This window comes from Pogoniulus pusillus, chromosome Z (assembly GCF_015220805.1).
Source record: "Pogoniulus pusillus isolate bPogPus1 chromosome Z, bPogPus1.pri, whole genome shotgun sequence".
Lineage (NCBI taxonomy): Eukaryota > Metazoa > Chordata > Aves > Piciformes > Lybiidae > Pogoniulus > Pogoniulus pusillus.
Genome location: NC_087309.1, coordinates 28,705,400 through 28,722,580, shown reverse-complemented (window position 1 = coordinate 28,722,580; position 17,181 = coordinate 28,705,400). Strand labels below are relative to the sequence as shown.

The 17,181-nt window shown below is 45.1% G+C and overlaps 2 protein-coding genes across 2 annotated transcripts; both read left to right on the top strand.

The window, feature by feature from the left end:
• The first annotated feature begins 2,882 nt into the window (after positions 1 to 2,882).
• ALDOB (aldolase, fructose-bisphosphate B) lies at positions 2,883 to 12,975 on the top strand. The gene is made up of 9 exons (XM_064176472.1): positions 2,883 to 2,964; positions 8,905 to 9,026; positions 9,282 to 9,493; positions 10,630 to 10,684; positions 10,817 to 10,977; positions 11,169 to 11,252; positions 11,735 to 11,909; positions 12,062 to 12,261; positions 12,474 to 12,975. Exons 2-9 carry the CDS (start codon positions 8,915 to 8,917, stop codon positions 12,567 to 12,569), a joined length of 1,095 nt encoding a protein of 364 aa, XP_064032542.1. The 5' UTR covers positions 2,883 to 2,964; positions 8,905 to 8,914; the 3' UTR covers positions 12,570 to 12,975.
• A 2,267-nt stretch (positions 12,976 to 15,242) lies between these two features.
• Positions 15,243 to 16,775, top strand: MRPL50 (mitochondrial ribosomal protein L50). The gene is made up of 2 exons (XM_064176719.1): positions 15,243 to 15,359; positions 16,255 to 16,775. The coding sequence occupies exons 1-2, from the start codon at positions 15,274 to 15,276 to the stop codon at positions 16,643 to 16,645; spliced, it is 477 nt and encodes a 158-aa protein (XP_064032789.1). The 5' UTR covers positions 15,243 to 15,273; the 3' UTR covers positions 16,646 to 16,775.
• Positions 16,776 to 17,181: the final 406 nt, after the last annotated feature.

Genomic DNA, 17,181 nt, shown 5'->3' with positions numbered 1-17,181 from the left:
CTCTCTGCCTATTTTCCTGAACTCCCCAAATCTGACTCCTGACCTGCCTCCTTATTCCTCTAAATACACCTTCCACCACAGTTTTGGTGTTTCTTCCATCCCACGTCCACCAAAGATGTCCCGGTCCTCCTATATTGTGAAGTCTGTATCTGAGTTCTGTCTCTCTGGCCATAAATCCAATCTCTGTCAAAGTAATGTGTAGACATAGTCACCTCTACTAAGCAGACAGCCTCCTGCTAGGTACAGCCCTATAGCTGCATCCCATTACTGTGAAAAACACTTAAATGAGAAAGGAAGTAATTTCAAAATTGGCTCAGTCACTGGAAAGCTGAGCAAACCGGCAGTACTTTGAGTTCAAACACTAACACAATGAGACAGGTTTACAACCTGTAACCTGTTTACAACAGGTTTAAACCAATTTTGCTCTAGAGTAATTAGTGAGGGTAATTATTCGATAGTTTTGTTTGGGCAAGTTAGTTGCTTGGCAAATGCATGTGTACTGCATTCTCATAACACAAGCTTATTCCTCTTACACAACACCATTATAACCTAATTTTGAGAGGTACAAGTATGCCCAAGCTATGATTACATAGCTATGATGATGAAAGTGCACACTGTTTTCCAGTGCATTTTAACATCACTCTGCTACTAATTTCTGCACAGCATGGTCAGTGTCATGAGTCTGCATGTCAACAGTACTGAACTTTGCAGGGACATTACCTGCCATAATTGTTCATTCCATATTCTTGCCTGAAAAGGCTCCCATTTGTAAGTTAAATTAAAAAGTTAATTGCCATGTCCGTTCACTTTTTTCTCTCAGTCTTCAGAATCTCTGCTAGGATCTGTAATCCTAGTGCTTGAAGTTCTCAACATTGGTTCAGAATGACTATAAAGGCACATAGAAATTACTGCCCACCTGGAAACACATACATACATACACATATACATACATACATACATATGTATAGATAGATAGATAGATAGACAGACACACATATATACTTCAGAAACAGTTAAGAACACAAGGTGGGCTGCAGGAGATTATCTGAAGTTTCTAAATGTCAGACACTATTCTTTTCAAGTAGGTTTCCTCCAGCTTTTCTCTAATATCCCGTTGCACCTTATCACAGATGACACTGGAAAAAAACACTTCCAGGTACTTTCCTACCTGTGACAGCTCCTATCTAAACCAAGAAAATTGGGACTCAGATTCTGATTTTCTCTGTGGCCCTCAAGAAGACCATTGGTATTACACCTTCTTGGTATCAAGAGGGTCCTAGATAATGTGTTTCTTTTAAAATGTCTTTAAACCATAGCAGACATCTCTGTGTGTGGTGAAGAAACTTTAACGCACTATGGGGTTCATCTTCCTGCTAGGATGGGAGAAACAGAATATGAAGCTAACACTATAAAGCTGGGAAGACTTTACGTCCATGTTATATGCCACAACGTTCTTCAACAAAAAGATATTGGGCACTGTGGTAAAGGGTTGGACTTGATGATCTGTGAGGTCTCTTCCAACCTTGGTGATACTGTGATACTGTGATACTGTGATATGGATCAGGAAGGAGAATATTAAAGAAAACAGAACAACACAAACACTATGCCTACAGCAGAACTGTACTTTTGGCTCTTCAGACATTTCTCTGCTGACCGTCATGGAGTGCTGCCACTGGCAGTGTGTAAGTTGCTGAGGCTTCCTACAGGCACTGACTTAGGCATGCAGCTTTAGAAGAGACAGGCTCAGGGAGGCAGTGCCCTAATGAAGACAGTATTGCTCAGTGACAGGAGAAATCATATGTCTCACTGTGACATGTAAAGGCTAAAGGTGTCACTACAGGAGCCAAACAAATGGCAGAAACTACGTCACTCTTCAGGCAAACACTGTGTCTTTGTGGTAAAGACAGGGCAATGTCCAAGGTCACAGAGCATGTTGTTTCTGAGGGCACGTTGGCCAAGCAGTCCCTGCACTGTACTTCACTCAAGGACTACTGACCTGCAGTATTCAGGGGAGCAAAACCAAACCAAAACAAACAAAAAAAAATCAAGTCTGTGTACATGGGTTTGGTGAAGTAAACTGGAATGGTGACATACAGGTTATAAGCGTTAGCATTTCTCACAGAAAAAAACTAGCTAAGCAACTGAAAAGTTTGCATGTCATTGTGGAAGGGAGTAGATGTTTCACTGAGATTTTGGTGGAAAATTGAGCTTGCACTTGTACACCTCAGTGTGGGCCTATTTCCCCTGATAACCACCACTATCACACATATACTGCATTAAGGAAAATCAGAACCTGCAGTTTCATTAATCTTGATACTGTTGCAGCACATTTTGCCTTTCTATATATTAGTCTGAAAAGGAAAATACTTCCATGATAAATTTTTAACTGAGGAAAATCACTGCTAACACTTGGGAAGCCACTGAAATGACAGTAACTCGTGTCGCCTAAAGGATCTGTTGTACGACGTCTGCATTTTGTTTCCTACTCTTCCTTCCTTCCTGCACTGTGCAGTTTCCTAAAGATAAGCTTCCAGAACATCTAACCTTAAATGAAAAGCTATGCTCAAGATCCCTGTAAAGAATTTCCACCTTGGATCTCTTTTCAGTCTGTTTTAGAAAGAATAACTTCAAAGAACTGGGAAATGTCTCAGTTACACTGCACTGTGAATGGGCCTTATATATACAGGGGAGGGGAAAAGGGAGGAACACCAGAAATGAGACCATGCCCCAGTGGGTGTGTGTGGTTGTGGTCTGACAGCCAATGACTGATCTCAGGCAGTGACATCTCCCCAACCAGGCTAGGGAGGAGGGAACATGAAGAAGTGAAAAAAAAAAAAACCCCAACCCAGGACCTACTAAACTGTCAAGAATTGTATAAAAGGTAGTGACCAGAAGGACCTGGTCTCTTCACCTGCAACCACCTTGCCAGAAGCTAGTAGCAGCAGAGGTACTGTCTACAAACAAGTAAGTATGGTAATTTCATTTCTGAATTGTAGAGGAGGTATGTATATCTAAAGTGGGCTTGGGGGATTGTTTTTGTTTTGTTCCAGGAACAGCTTGCAAGAATTAAGCAGTCAGACATTCTGCAGTGATCTTCCAGTGTGAGCCATTTGCTACCAATACAGGCTTTCTTACTTAGCTTAGTCACTGAGAACTCCTGGAGTTTAAGGGGACTACAGTAATACCATACTTGCATTGCTTTCTACTGCTTTGTGTGTGTTTGTTTATGCTTGTGGAGTACATAAATTTCTGTTTTGTAAGGAGGAGAGAAAAAGACTGTAGAGTGACTGGTCCTGACAAACACCAGTACTGACTGAAGTGTAATTATGTGTGTTTGTTGTGCAGCTTCTTCTGAAGTACTGGTGCAGTAATATTCCTCATCAGGGGTATGTAAGCTAGTCTGCAGCACAGGAAACTAACAACTGTTCTTGCATTAGGCTGTAGTCCTTCAAGTCATGAATAGCCAGTTTCGGGAAACTGCTGTGAAACTCAAACTTTCACTGAGTCAGTGGTCCCTCATCACTTTCTTGACTGTATTTAGCCTACCTGAAACCTTCGCCTCCCCTGCTGCCATTACAAGACTTGAATTCTTGTGCAAGTCTGGCAGCATTTTTTTTTCTTTCTCTCAGAAAATCCCAGCCCTGAGAGAGAAGCAGCTTCTCTTTAATGACCATGATTACTTCCAACAAACCAATTTCTTTCACCTCAGCCACTTCTACACATCAGGAGTGCTCCAGGAGTGCTCTGCAATGACTGCAGAGGCCAGAACCCTGAGTACAGAGCCCTTTAATCTCCGTTAGAGAGCAGAAATGGGTGTGTATTTGCTCAAGGCTCAATATAACTCTAAGGCTAATGTGTGAACCAGGACAAGGAACTGCAGGTGTCACATACACCCATCCATTTGAGACAGGGTATTGAAGCCAGATCACTGTATAGAACATGAAGATGGAATAAAGCCTTCCCACCCTCACAAGAAAGAGCTAAAAACAACCAGGCAATTTACTATTGTATATGGCCCAAAGAACCTAAGCAAATTAGTGAAATTACTGTGAATCAAAAACATCTGCTGCTTTTTAATAGGTGACAGAAGTCTGAGTATCTTTTTCTGCCTCACATCCTGGCTCTTTTTTGAACCCAGAAATGATGCAGTTTAAAACCTTTTTTAAAACCTTCATTCCCACAGCAAAGACGAAGGAACAAACATTCTCTTCTCCCTCAGAGCAGATTCATCTCTCTAAAGCAAATACTTATGCAAAATCACAGGATAATTCAGGATGAAAGGGACACGAGGAGGTCTGTAGTCCAATCTCCTGCTCAAAGCAGGGATAGACACAAGGTCAGCCCAGGCTGCTCGTGGCTTTATTCAAATGGGTCTTCACAGACCCTAAAAATAGGAAAAAAGCAGCCTCTCTATCAACCTGCTCTAGTGCTTGGCTGTCCCAACAGTAAAAAAAACTTCTTCATATCTAGTCCAAATCTCTGTTGTTTCATCTTATGCTTGCTACTTCTCACTCTCCTGTGACAAGCTGCTGTGAAGAGCCTGTCTTTGCCTCTTTGATCACCACTCTGTAGGTATTGAAGGTTGCTAAGAGGTGCCCCTGAAATTATCTCTGCTGGAGGCTGAACCAGACCTATCTCTGCAGCCTTCTCTTTGCAGAGAGAGTGCTTCAGTCCCTGATCTTCTTGGTGACATTTACTGAACTCACTCCAGTTTGTCAATGTCTTTCCTGTACTGCAGGGGCCCAACACTGGATGCAATGCCCAGGTGCGATCTAAAGAGTGCTGAGCAGAGGAGGACTATTCTTGTCCTCTCTTGGCTCTCTGGGCTGGAATACTGCTCACATGGGACGCTGCTGGCCCTTGTTGCCAGCCCTTGTTCAGCTTGCTGCCTGACAGGGCCCTGGGCCTTCTCCAAAGAGCTGTTCCCCTGTCCACTAGCCCTGGTGGGATCACTGCCAGGACACAGCCTCCCAGGCAACAACTGGCATTTGTCTCAGTTGAATTTCATGGTGCTCCTATTGCTCTCTTCCTGCCCCCTGTCCAAGATGCTCTGGATGACTGCCCAGCAATCAAGCATATCAGCTAGTCCTGCCAGCTTGGTGTAGTCTGCAGGCGACATGAGAATGTGCTCTGTCAGCAGGATGTGGCCAGGCTTGTCCTTGTCCAGCCATTCACACCTTACCAGTTTGTCCAACGCCCAAGTAACCAGACTTACTTAGAACTAACTGTTTGGTTTTTTATTTCATTTGTTTGGGTTTTGTTTGGGGTGGGTTTTTTTTTCTTTTTTTTTTTTTTTAGTGGAGCTCCACAGAGAAGTGAGGCTAGTAACTAGACTTATCCACTGTAATGAAAATACAAGGTGCAGAAGTCATTACATGTTTGTGTGAGGAATAAATCCAGTCAGCTCAATACTGTGCCCAAAAGCAACAGGCTAAATTTTAAAAATAATTTTCGTTCTCCCCATTTACCTATTTATATAAGCAAATTTTTCTTCTTCAGACCTTACTCTCTGGAAGCAGAATCTCTTGTGTGCACAGTGAAATGGCATGCACATGTGGTTTGCATTGCTAGCTGTCAGAGATGGTGCTGAAGGGCTGTGTTTCCTAGTCATTGAACAGGAAAAGCTACACGCATGGGTTTGGAGGCAATTTCATAACACAAGGCAATGAGGAGACCAAAGAGAAAAACTTATCCAGTCCAGTCTTTTCCCATCTGCAAGCCAGGACTCGGGTGAGATTTTCTGTAAGACTGGAAGAAGCCAGTCACTTGAGGTGATTGGAAAGAATAGGTATTAATGAAGTATTAATGTTTCTAGGATGACCTGGAGTGGAATGTAGCAGTTTGTTCCTTCTGCTATTTGTCTTGCCTCTGCCCTTTGGTTATCACTATTAATATTAACAGGATGCAGTGCTTCTGCTGATATCCATGAATATATTTCCTATGCAGTCCTCCATTGCAGTAGCTGAAAAAAACTTGAGAATTCACCAGTGCAATATTTACTTTTACAACCATACTGTCATGTTTCTCTCTACCCCCACCTTCTGCTGGTCACAGGTTCGGGACTGGAAAAAATAACTTTGTTTACTTACGGAGCTGCTGACGCCTGACAAACATTCAAGATAGCCATAACGCTGAGCTCTGCGCATTCTGTGCAGTCTTATTTTGTTGGGTTTTTTTCTTCCACTTTTAACAGATGTTATGTAAGCAGTTACCACAAAGAGAATATATTGCATCCACAGAACGTCAAATCAATGTGATATTATTTGAGCATGTGACACAGCCTAAAATGGGAAATAAAAATAAAATTTCTTGAAAAAAAATAGTGGTGGGACAACTCCTAGACACTGAGATCATAGTTCCTTTGAGCTTTTTCCTTCCTGGAAAAGCAGAAGAATGAGGCAAATAGTCTTTGCCTGTGGAAGAAGGCAATGAGCTGCCTAGCTTTGGCTACATGGGCACAACCGTTTTTCCTCAGGACCTGTAAGGTGACGTATCCAGCTCTTTAATGGAGGGCATTAATATTTCTATGAATGTGCTGGGAGCTTACTCTTTACAGGCAGTGTCGCTGAAGTGTGAGCCTTCTCCACTCCTCTTTAGATGCTCAGAGCAGTACCTTATAGCAGAGACATCCAGCAGGGAAGATCCGCAGAGATTATACTCCTCATGAAAGAATGACAGAAAAATAAAATCTGAAATCAGGGGTATTTGAACATTCTGGACCTTAGGGCTATCAAGAGCTTTACAGCTGCTCTTTTGCACTAATTTCTTCACCATTTCAGTTAGAAATGCTGTACATTTTGGCAAATCTCTACCTGCACTTCCACACTCAATGGATTACCTGCATATAAATGAAGTAATTTGCTGTCTTCCAATTCATCATTGTGGAACTACACTGTAATGACTCACTCTGTCAAAGTACTCACTAGGATGAGCATTATCCACTGAAAACTGCTTTGCAAGCTGGTTTTGAGTGATAACTGTTTCTTTGTTACCATTATGCAAACACTGGAAACAAGTAAGCTAGAACAGACATTAGCCTCACTGGATATTGCATTGCTGGAGAGAAAGTATACTCGTAATAATATAACCAGTGTGACTGATGATTACATAGTTCTGCTATCTGGATTAAAGATTATATGGATACACCTACTCATGCTGTAGCATACCTCCAAACTGCAGCTCTAAAATCCCATTACTGATGTAACAATTTATTAGCTTTGACCTTGGAGAAGATCATGTTCTTAGCAGATGACAATTTTCCAGTGTTTTCCACAGAGGTTGTGGATTACTGTAGTGACTCCTCATGATTTGGCATAGCAATTTATTTAACAGAGCTATGCTTTTGATTGAAGTGCTTACAACACAAACTGTTATTACTGGAGTCATAACAACAAGCCTGTTTCCTATTTCTAAGAGACCTATCAGACACAGAAAGCAGGTGAGGAATAGTGAGGGCTATAGAAGAACTCCATTAGCTACACAGCATGGATCATAACTCTTAAAGTACAGCCAGGAGTGATAGAGTTGTGGTGATGACAACAGAAGGATTCTGGCCACAGCCTGGAATACAGAGAGGAGTTTGGCAAACTTTGCTTTTGTGGGACCACAGCAAAACATTTCAGTACTTGGAAAAGGAAGGAACCCTCCCTCATTTCACACAGTCTTCATCATGCACTCCTTCAAATTCCCTCTAAACCTAGAATGACTCACCAGTGTTAAGTTGCACAGGAGGGAATTCTACTCACACACAACTTAGAAAAAGGTAAAGCAGGGATCTGGGCACTGCATTGCACTAGTCTGTACTTGCAGACAACACCATTTGAATCTTGCACAATAACACCCAAGTAACTTAAACTATACATCAGAGATGCAGATTTAGAGCTGTCGCAGTACTGTGGTAGTATTGTTGCCAGAAATCTTGGCACTGTTTGGCATGATACACAGAATTCTGTTGATATTGGCACCTACCCTATCATGAGTAGCAGCCAGACCCTTGATCTTTTCTCCCCACTACACCCTTCAGCAGGAAGGGCAAGACAAATATTCTCTTTTCCCCCCCTTTTTTAAATGACTCATTTAATGGATTTACCACCCAGATAAAATAACATTGCACGTTGCTTTAGCTGTAGCACATGATAAACAGAAGGAAGAAAGTCTTTATGTTTCAGACTCACAGACTTGCACACACAGGGAAGTAACCTGGACTATTCAGGTGATCTGAGTAACTGTAATCGAATAACACATAATCAAAACTTTAACAAGATCAAGCATTCTTTATCACACAACTTGGGTTTCAGATGCAGTATATCTGAAATGGGTAGTGAATCCTTCTATAACCCCAGGTCTTATATATAAACTAAGCAGTGCACTACAGCTCTGAAGGCAGCCATGGGGAAAAGAGGACTTAAAAGTGAGGCAGGATAGTGGGGATAGGAAGTCAACTAGAGAAAGCAGTAAATACTGTCAACACTGGCCAAGGAATGGGGCATTGTCAAGAAAAGTGTAAAGGTAAGCGATTCTTCTCCTTGAGACCAAAAATGTCTCAAGCTCTTAGCAAAGAAGTTTGCAGAGTCTGGCAGTGGTACGCTCGTTAGCTTAGATTAGTGCACATTTTTATAAGACTGACCTTCCTTTAGTTTCTGATCAAATCCATGTTAAATGCAGAGCCTTTCCCACTTTGGTTCTGGAAGGATGTATTACGATGTGTCTTTTGCATTCCTGTCATCTGATTTTGCCAGACACACCAAGAAAAGAAAAACTTGAATAGATTTCTGGGAACATGCCTATGGTAACGTCGACAAGACAAGCAATAAGAGCACTCCAACAGGAATATCCAAGCGGTGTCTCTGTTGCAGTTTGTGTATAAAGCTTCCCCCACCTTGTAACAGTAGCTGTCTTCCATAGGTAAGCCAACATGACCCACCAATTCCCAGCGCTGACCTCAGAGCAGAAGAAAGCTCTTTCAGACATTGCCCAGCGGATTGTGGCTTCAGGAAAGGGGATCTTAGCTGCAGATGAATCTGTGGGTGAGTTCTGGATATGAATGAATTAGTAGTACCTAAGACTTTCGTTTCATCTTTGAAATCAGTGAAGAAGACTTAAAAACTGTTGAATGAGCAGGAAAACCTCAGCCAGACAGTGATGTACCTACAGTAATAGAAGCTGACAAGTTGCAGGTTGAGAAGGAAAGTTCTGAACTTAAGCCCCACTTCATTACTATGCACTGGGACCAGCAGATCAGCCAAGCCTAACACCTCTCTGACTTTTGTTCACCTCATTAGGTACCATGGGGAACAGGCTGCAGAGAATCAATGTGGAGAACACAGAGGAGAATCGCCGGGCTTTTCGAGAGATCCTCTTCACTTCAGATGCATCCATCAACCAGAGCATTGGGGGAGTGATCCTCTTCCATGAGACTCTCTATCAGAAGGACAGCACTGGAAAGCCATTCACAACTCTCATCAAAGAAAAAGGCATTGTGGTGGGAATAAAGGTGAGGATCTGTAGGTTGGCTGGCTGGCAGCATGATCCAAATCCTCTTTCCAGTGAAAATTATATAGGAGCCTGAACTCTCTCCTGCCAAACACCTCTTTCTCTGTGTTTGGCTTTCAAATCACTGGAGAATCTCTGCTGTCACCCTCTGTGTTGGTTTTGTGAAACTAACCAGAGGCACATTTGCATTCATGAAGGAACTTTTCATACACCAACTCCCATCTATTCACCATTCATTGCAATTACATCTCTCCATTCAGTAACGTAAATCCAGTCTTTTCCACACCTGACAGAACTTGAGCCATTCCTTGCAGGTGTCTACACATTGTCCCTTCCACATATCCAATTCACTCACCTTTCTTTCCCTTTGCTGCAAAAGTTCACTCTTTTGCCCCTCCATACTTAGCCTCAAAGGCAGGCTAGCTATGGGTAACAAGGTAAGAGGGACAGGGATCTGCTTGGACACTGGAATGGGCTGCCCGGGGAGGTGGTGGAGTCGGCGTCCCTGGGGCACTTCAAGGCAAGGTTGGACATGGCACTTGGTGCCATGGTCTAGCCTTGAGCTCTGTGGTAAAGGGTTGGACTTGATGATCTGTGAGGTCTCTTCCAACCCTGATGATACTGTGATACTGTGAGAGGATCCAGAAGAGGGTTACAAGGATGATAAGGGGACTGGAGCACTGCCTTATGAGGAGAGGCTGAGGGACATGGGGCTTTTTAGTCTGGAGAAGAGAAGACTGAGAGGGGATTTAATAAATATCTATAAATATCTCAGGGCTGGGTGTTAGGAGGAGTGGGACAGGCTCTTCTCACTTGCTCCCTGAGATAGGACAAGGAGCAGTGGATATAAGCTGCAGCACAGGAGGTTCCACCTCAACACAAGGGGTAATTTCTTTACTGTAAGGGTCCAAGAGCACTGGAACAGGCTCCCCAGAGAGGCTGTGGAGTCTCCCTCTCTGGAAACTTTCAAGGCCCATCTGGATGTGTTCCTCTGTGACCTGAGATAGATTGTATGGTCCTGCTCTGGCAGTGGGGTTGGACTCGATGATCATTTTGGGTTCCTTCCCATCCCTGACACCCTGTGATCCTGTGAGGTCTCAAATCTCTCTGTAACCTTTCCTGTTCTGATCTCCACAGCTGGATAAAGGCACAGCACCTCTAGCAGGAACAAATGGAGAAACCACCATCCAAGGTAAGAAGAGATCTAAGAAGCCTAAATTACGACTGGTGCAGCAAAAGCTATGGGGTGACTTACCAACTTGGTACTTTTCAGAACTGTCAGGAAGAACTGCATTCAGTGAGGATTTGTTTTTGTCATCTGCAGGGCTGGATGGACTGGCTGAACGCTGTGCCCAGTACAAGAAAGATGGTGTTGACTTTGGCAAGTGGCGTGCAGTGCTGAAGATCACCAGCACAACACCTTCTCAACTAGCCATCGAAGAGAATGCCAGAGCCCTGGCACGCTATGCCAGCATCTGCCAGCAGGTATCTACCCTCCAGCAACATTTTCTGAGGTGGTGTTGCTGCTTCTCAGTGTTATATGATAACTTGAAAGGTGGATCTCTACAAGGGTTTTGGGAAAGATGAGGAAGAAGGTCAGGGCAGCAAGAAGGAATGCCACCGAAGTCAGTAGCCAGCAAGAGCCCCTAAATAATTCCCTGTTTGTCTTTTCTTAGCATGGCTTGGTGCCCATTGTGGAGCCAGAAGTCTTGCCTGATGGAGACCACGATCTCCAGCGCTGTCAGTATGTCACTGAAAAGGTAAATATCCCTGCACTTCTACTCCCCTTCATAAAGCAGTAGCTAACCTGATGCAGTTTGTACTCACAGATGTCAAAGAATATTTACTTTACAAAAAAGAGTACTTCCTAAGTGCATCACAACAATGAGTTGGCCACAGTCAAGCATTGAGATAATAGAGAATTCAAGAACAGAAACTATGTGTTTGGATTTCCACTCAAACTGTGAATATTAGCATTCACAAGCTCAAAACAATGCAGTGGGAGTGAAACCAGTACCTCTCCTTAAGTATCTGCTCACAGAGCCAAATGCAGTAAATATGAAGAGTAGAATCCCGGTCATTGCAAAAGCAGTGGCATCTCCAGGGCTGCAACCTCTGCGAGAAGTTTCCTGAGAAAGCAAAGTTTGATTATCTCCTCACACTCCCAAAGCATAAGCTGTCTCTCTACAGCAGGTTGAGGTAAAGATTTGAGCAGAAGTCTATATTCAACCCTCTTTTTCAGGTTCTGGCTGCTGTCTACAAGGCCTTGAATGATCATCATGTGTACCTGGAAGGAACACTGCTGAAACCCAACATGGTGATGGCTGGGCATTCCTGCCCCAAGAAGTACACCCCTCAGGATGTAGCCGTAGCAACTGTTACTACTCTTCTGCGCACGGTGCCTGCTGCTGTTCCTGGTGATTCCTGATTCATTCCTATATATCCATTCACACTGCCTCTCTTGCTGGCTTTGCTCCATTTGGCACTGTGGCTTCTCTGGTATGTAAAGGTCAGGGATTGCAGTGACTGGAGCACTCTGTTTCTAAGCCTCAAAACCTCTTTCTTGCAGGAATCTGTTTCCTGTCTGGAGGTCAGAGTGAAGAGGAGGCTTCTGTCAACCTGAATGCCATGAATCAGTCCCCTCTGCCTAAGCCTTGGAAACTGACCTTTTCCTACGGGAGAGCCCTGCAAGCCTCTGCCCTAGCAGCATGGGTGGGCAAAAGTGAGAACAAGAAGGCTGCACAGGAGGCCTTCCGCAAGCGGGCCCAGGTATGAGGCTTCCCCTCCACATAGAGAGGAGCTCCTCACTAGGAAGGAAGACATGTCACCTTAAAGCTTTGCTTATCCCCACTCTCAGCACTTCATGTTTGCCAGGGATGTTGTGTTATTTTACCTTGCTTGGTTACTCCTGCTGTATTTCTACATCTGCCTTTCTTACTCCAAGTTAACCAGCTTTGCCTCCTTTTTTGTTCCTTTTTCAGATTAACAGCTTGGCTTGCAGAGGACAGTATATCACATCTGGGAAGACTGACACAGCTGCTACACAGTCACTTTTCACTGCCAGCTACACCTATTGAAAGCACAGGAACCTTGTTTCATCCTGTCTCACTTCAGAAGGTGGAAGATGTTCCAAAAAAACCCCAATATCTAATTTCCCTTACCCTAAACAAAACTGGAGATAAAATGGATTAGCTTCCTCTCCACCCTTTGCTTTCACAATTTACTAAGGGGATATTCTTGTTTCATTTGCACATTCCAAGAAAGGGGAATTCTTCTCATACAACAAACTGCAGATAGCATTAATTCCAAACCCACTCTCCCTCTGATTTAAATTTATCCCCCTGAATAGTAGGCAGACTAAGTAGTTCTCTAGCAATTCAAATACATACTCTTGCCCTTTGCCTCATTTTGCAGCTAAAATCTTGAATTACAAAACCTGACTGTGTCTTCAGTCACAGAAATAAAACACTAATTGAAAACTAATCTCTATCTCACACTTTTTATTCTCTATAAAGTCTCTTTCACACATCTGTGGTTTTCCGTAGCCTATGCAAAGACTAATTCACAAACCATTTCTGATGGTGATCTTGGGAAACCCTGAGGAAATGATCCAATGGTGATATAGCTGGAGGGGTTAATCCTGCTTTGTGAAGTCTGACAGTCACTGACAAAACTCGAGAGATGTGTATGGCAAGCAGTACAGTGGATTCAGGACTGCCTTCAGAAGCTTCTCATGTCTTGGGAGAATCACGTTCGGTGTGATGAGACTGCTGAACACTGAGCTAGGGTTGCACAGGTCGAGTTAGTGCAAAGACTGCTCTTCCAAAGCACTTTCATGGTGGCGTATGTTAACATAAGACATACAGGGATGCATCTTGGCCTACCTTATTTGACTAAAGCATAGTTTGAATAATTGGGCTGATTCTGAAGGCCCACAGTTTGACCTTTGGCATGTTGCTATGTACTTACTGGAGATGTAAGCTTTATTAGCTAAAGCACAACTAGTCGGTTGTCATGGGAAAAGGGCCGAAGTGGCAGAAATAGCAGGCCTGAGGTTACACAAAAATACCTGCCTGGCAACATGCTACACCAATCAACTAATGACAACTTCGTGCAGCCCACCAACCGGCAGAGGTGATGTATGAGAGAAGACACTCCTCTCCCCATCCAGGTCACCTGGAGACCAAGCCTGTGTAAGTGGAGTCACTCCCCTCTGCAGGCTGCTGCTCCCAGCCACAGACACCCACCGCTGCTGCCAACAAGGAGACAGAAAGTAGGGAAAGTCACCGCCCTGCAACCTCCTCATGTTATTTCTGTTGGCAACCAGTTTTTCACACTGGCAATAAACAGCTAAACTCCTTCACATTGCATAACTCATTGCACAAAGCATAAATAACATTCCAAAGACTGATACCAGACTCGGGAACCACAACTGTTTTCTGCTGCAGTTGTGATCCTGTAGATGATGCATCTGAGTTACAAATATACCTCTGCTTCTGATGAGAGGTATCCTACTGACATATGTAATCACGTCTTCTAAAACTGAGAACAGAAAAAAAAAGTTCCCACAAACCAGCAAAATAAGCCCTCTTGTGCTTTATAAAACCAGAGCTGTAGTTTTCCTAGATAATTCCTGTTCCTCTGCGTGTCTGATGCAGTGGGCGCCTGTGCCCAGACTCTGCAGGGTCCTCTTTGGCAGAGGTTGTGAGCAGAGCAAGCACACAGGGCTGTGAAGCGTACTACTGCGCATCAAAGCAGCCCTGAAGTGTTCTCACTTTTAAACAGGAGCATCCCTATAAAAGATAGGAATAGTGATAGTCACATGTAATTGTGTGCCGGGTGAGAGCCGCGTCCTACAGAACAAACTCCCTGTGAGAGAGGGCAGGCTGACACCACCGGCACCCATCGCGCTGCAAAGACGCGGGGTGGGGGGGCACATCGGGAGGCAGCTGCCAAGTCTCTGACTGGCACTTTAACGATTGCCAAAGTCGCAGCGGGTGACGACATATGTCTCTACCTTATGTTGTTTTGGTCTCACAAACTCTGTTGCCAAACCTCCTCTCTACGCCTGCTGATTCGGCCTCTGCCGTACCCTCCCCGTACCCAGCGTACGTGAGGCAGGTGATTGCTGGCCGCTCTGCCCCGCTAGCGGAGAGAGGGCTGCTGCCAGCGGCTGCAGGCGGCTGTCACCGCTCGGCACACTGTCACAGCTCGGCTCGCCGTCACCGCTCGGCACACTGTCACAGCTCGGCACACTGTCACAGCTCGGCACACTGTCACAGCTCGGCTCGCCGTCACCGCTCGGCACACTATCACCGCTCGGCACACTGTCACAGCTCGGCACACTGTCACAGCTCGGCTCGCCGTCACCGCTCGGCACACTATCACCGCTCGGCACACTATCACCGCTCGGCACACTGTCACCGCTCGGCACACTGTCACCGCTCGGCTCGCCGTCACAGGTCGGCACACTGTCACCGCTCGGCACACTGTCACCGCTCGGCACACTGTCACCGCTCGGCTCGCCGTCACCGCTCGGCACACTGTCACCGCTCGGCTCGCCGTCACCGCTCGGCACACTGTCACAGCTCGGCTCGCCGTCACCGCTCGGCACACTATCACAGCTCGGCACATTGTCACAGCTCGGCTCGCCGTCACCGCTCGGCACACAGCCACACCTCAAGCATGGGGGGACTACAGTTCCCATGAGGAGGTGCGGGGCGTACGGGAAGTACGCCATTGCCGCGCTGCCTGCCGGGAAGAGGCTTGGTGTCCCCCACGATGGCGGCCGTGCTATCGCTGCGAGTGTTGGGCCGGCGGCTGGGTCTCAGCGCTCCAGTGTGCAGGACGTTCTGGGGCGGCCTGAGGTAACGGCAGGAGAACGTGGGGATGTTCTGGGGAGTGTCTACCAAAGGTGGTCAGGTGATGGCGGTTTTCGAGTCCTCTCCCAGCTGCTTCCCCGTGCTGGGCCTGCGACCAGACGGCGCTGCTGCGCAGGCTGGCGCGGTGGCTGTGGCTCCCGCTGGAAACGGTGCTGTGTCGCGGCCCTAAGGCTGGCTGATCATTCCAAGCTGCCGCCCTCGGTGCTCGGTTTTCGTAGGCGGGACTGCGCTGGGTCGCAGGCCGTGCGGCGTGCAGCGAATGCCGATGATGCAGTGCCAGCAGGCACCTCTGCCGAGGGAGAGTTAGGGTTTTTTTTTGCCGTCACCTGTTTTGGTAAGGGAACGTGCAAGAACTGGAAAAAGACATGGTTCAGGACAGTACTACAACAGGAATGCCAAATCGTAGTTTCTGTGTTACATTTTAGGTGAAACGGTGCTTTTGTTGTTGGCTAGATCTGGCATATGAGCAAGTCAAGTAGGTAGAGTTAGGCATTCCTTTTGTATTTAAGGATCACTTCTTATTTTAATCTATGGGCATTTTTTTTTTTTTTTAGTATCTGCTACACCCTCCCACCTTTATTTTCTTTCAGGGTAAATTAAGAAAATTATGCTATAACTGTGAAAACTAATCATCAGTCTCCTTAAAATTCTGTTTACACTTAACGTAATAGATTGGCATCTTGTGTAGTGAGCAGTATTTGGGAAAAAAATGTCTAGCCTATGTGCCTTCATTATTGCACATGTAATGAAACTGCAGTGTCCATGGGATAGGTGAACTGTCTGCAGGCCAGGCTGAGTCCAGTATTAATACACTATGAATAGAAATGTGATCTGAGTCAGTGGCCAAGAGACTGAAAATACTTCTGTCTGATGTCAACAGGAAGAAGGAAAAAGAAGTACAATCAGACAAAATAATTCATGAAGAGAAAAGTGAACCCAGCTTGATCTGTCCCCCACCACGCAGCAGAAGCTATGTTCCTCCGGAGGATATACAGAACTATCTTGAGTCTCGTGTCAAGGCAATTTTTGGACCCTCACTTCCTGATAATTGGCAGCAGACACCCCTCAAAGAAAACAGGTTAAAGTTTCTCCTTTTGGCTCAGCTAGCAGAAGAACTTGATCATATTGTCCCCAATTCACAACTCCATCTGATGCGCACTGCTGAGGATGTATTAAAATTCTACAGCACTCCTGTAAAGGATATGTCCAAATTTGATGAACTGTGTGCAGCAGAGTTACCCCCAAACCTGAAGATCGTCTGGGAGCAGTGAGTTGCACCACAGAGCATTGCATTGCTCTGATTATGTTCCTGAGGCAGGACTGCAGAGCAGAAGCAGAGCCCTTTCACTGCAGTAGCAGCTGAGAATGTGAATATCCCTAATAAAGGTTCATTTAGTTGTCTTCAGGTTTTCTTGTCCCTGTTTGTTATATATGGGAAAAAGCACGTTTCTCCTTGGGCTTTCAAAAGTGCCTAATTTTTCTTGAATGCAATTACAATTATTAAGTGAAAGCCTTGTCTATGCATTTGCAGGAGATCTGATCATAATTTGTTTTATGCAGAACCATCAGCGAAGACAGAAGATGGTGTAAAGAATCCAGGTTAGGAGGGTGTTTCTTAACAGACAATGCCAGACTGGGTGGACTGATGTCTTCAGGAATGAGAGGAAGTTGTGGTGAGCTATGAAGAGGCTCCTGGCTGTGTACAACAGCTGTGGCAGCAGTCCTACACCACCATGTGAACCAGCCAGTGGAGGCATCACCATTGTGCCCATTGTGGGTTTGAGGGAGGAAGAACATTTCTTTGTAA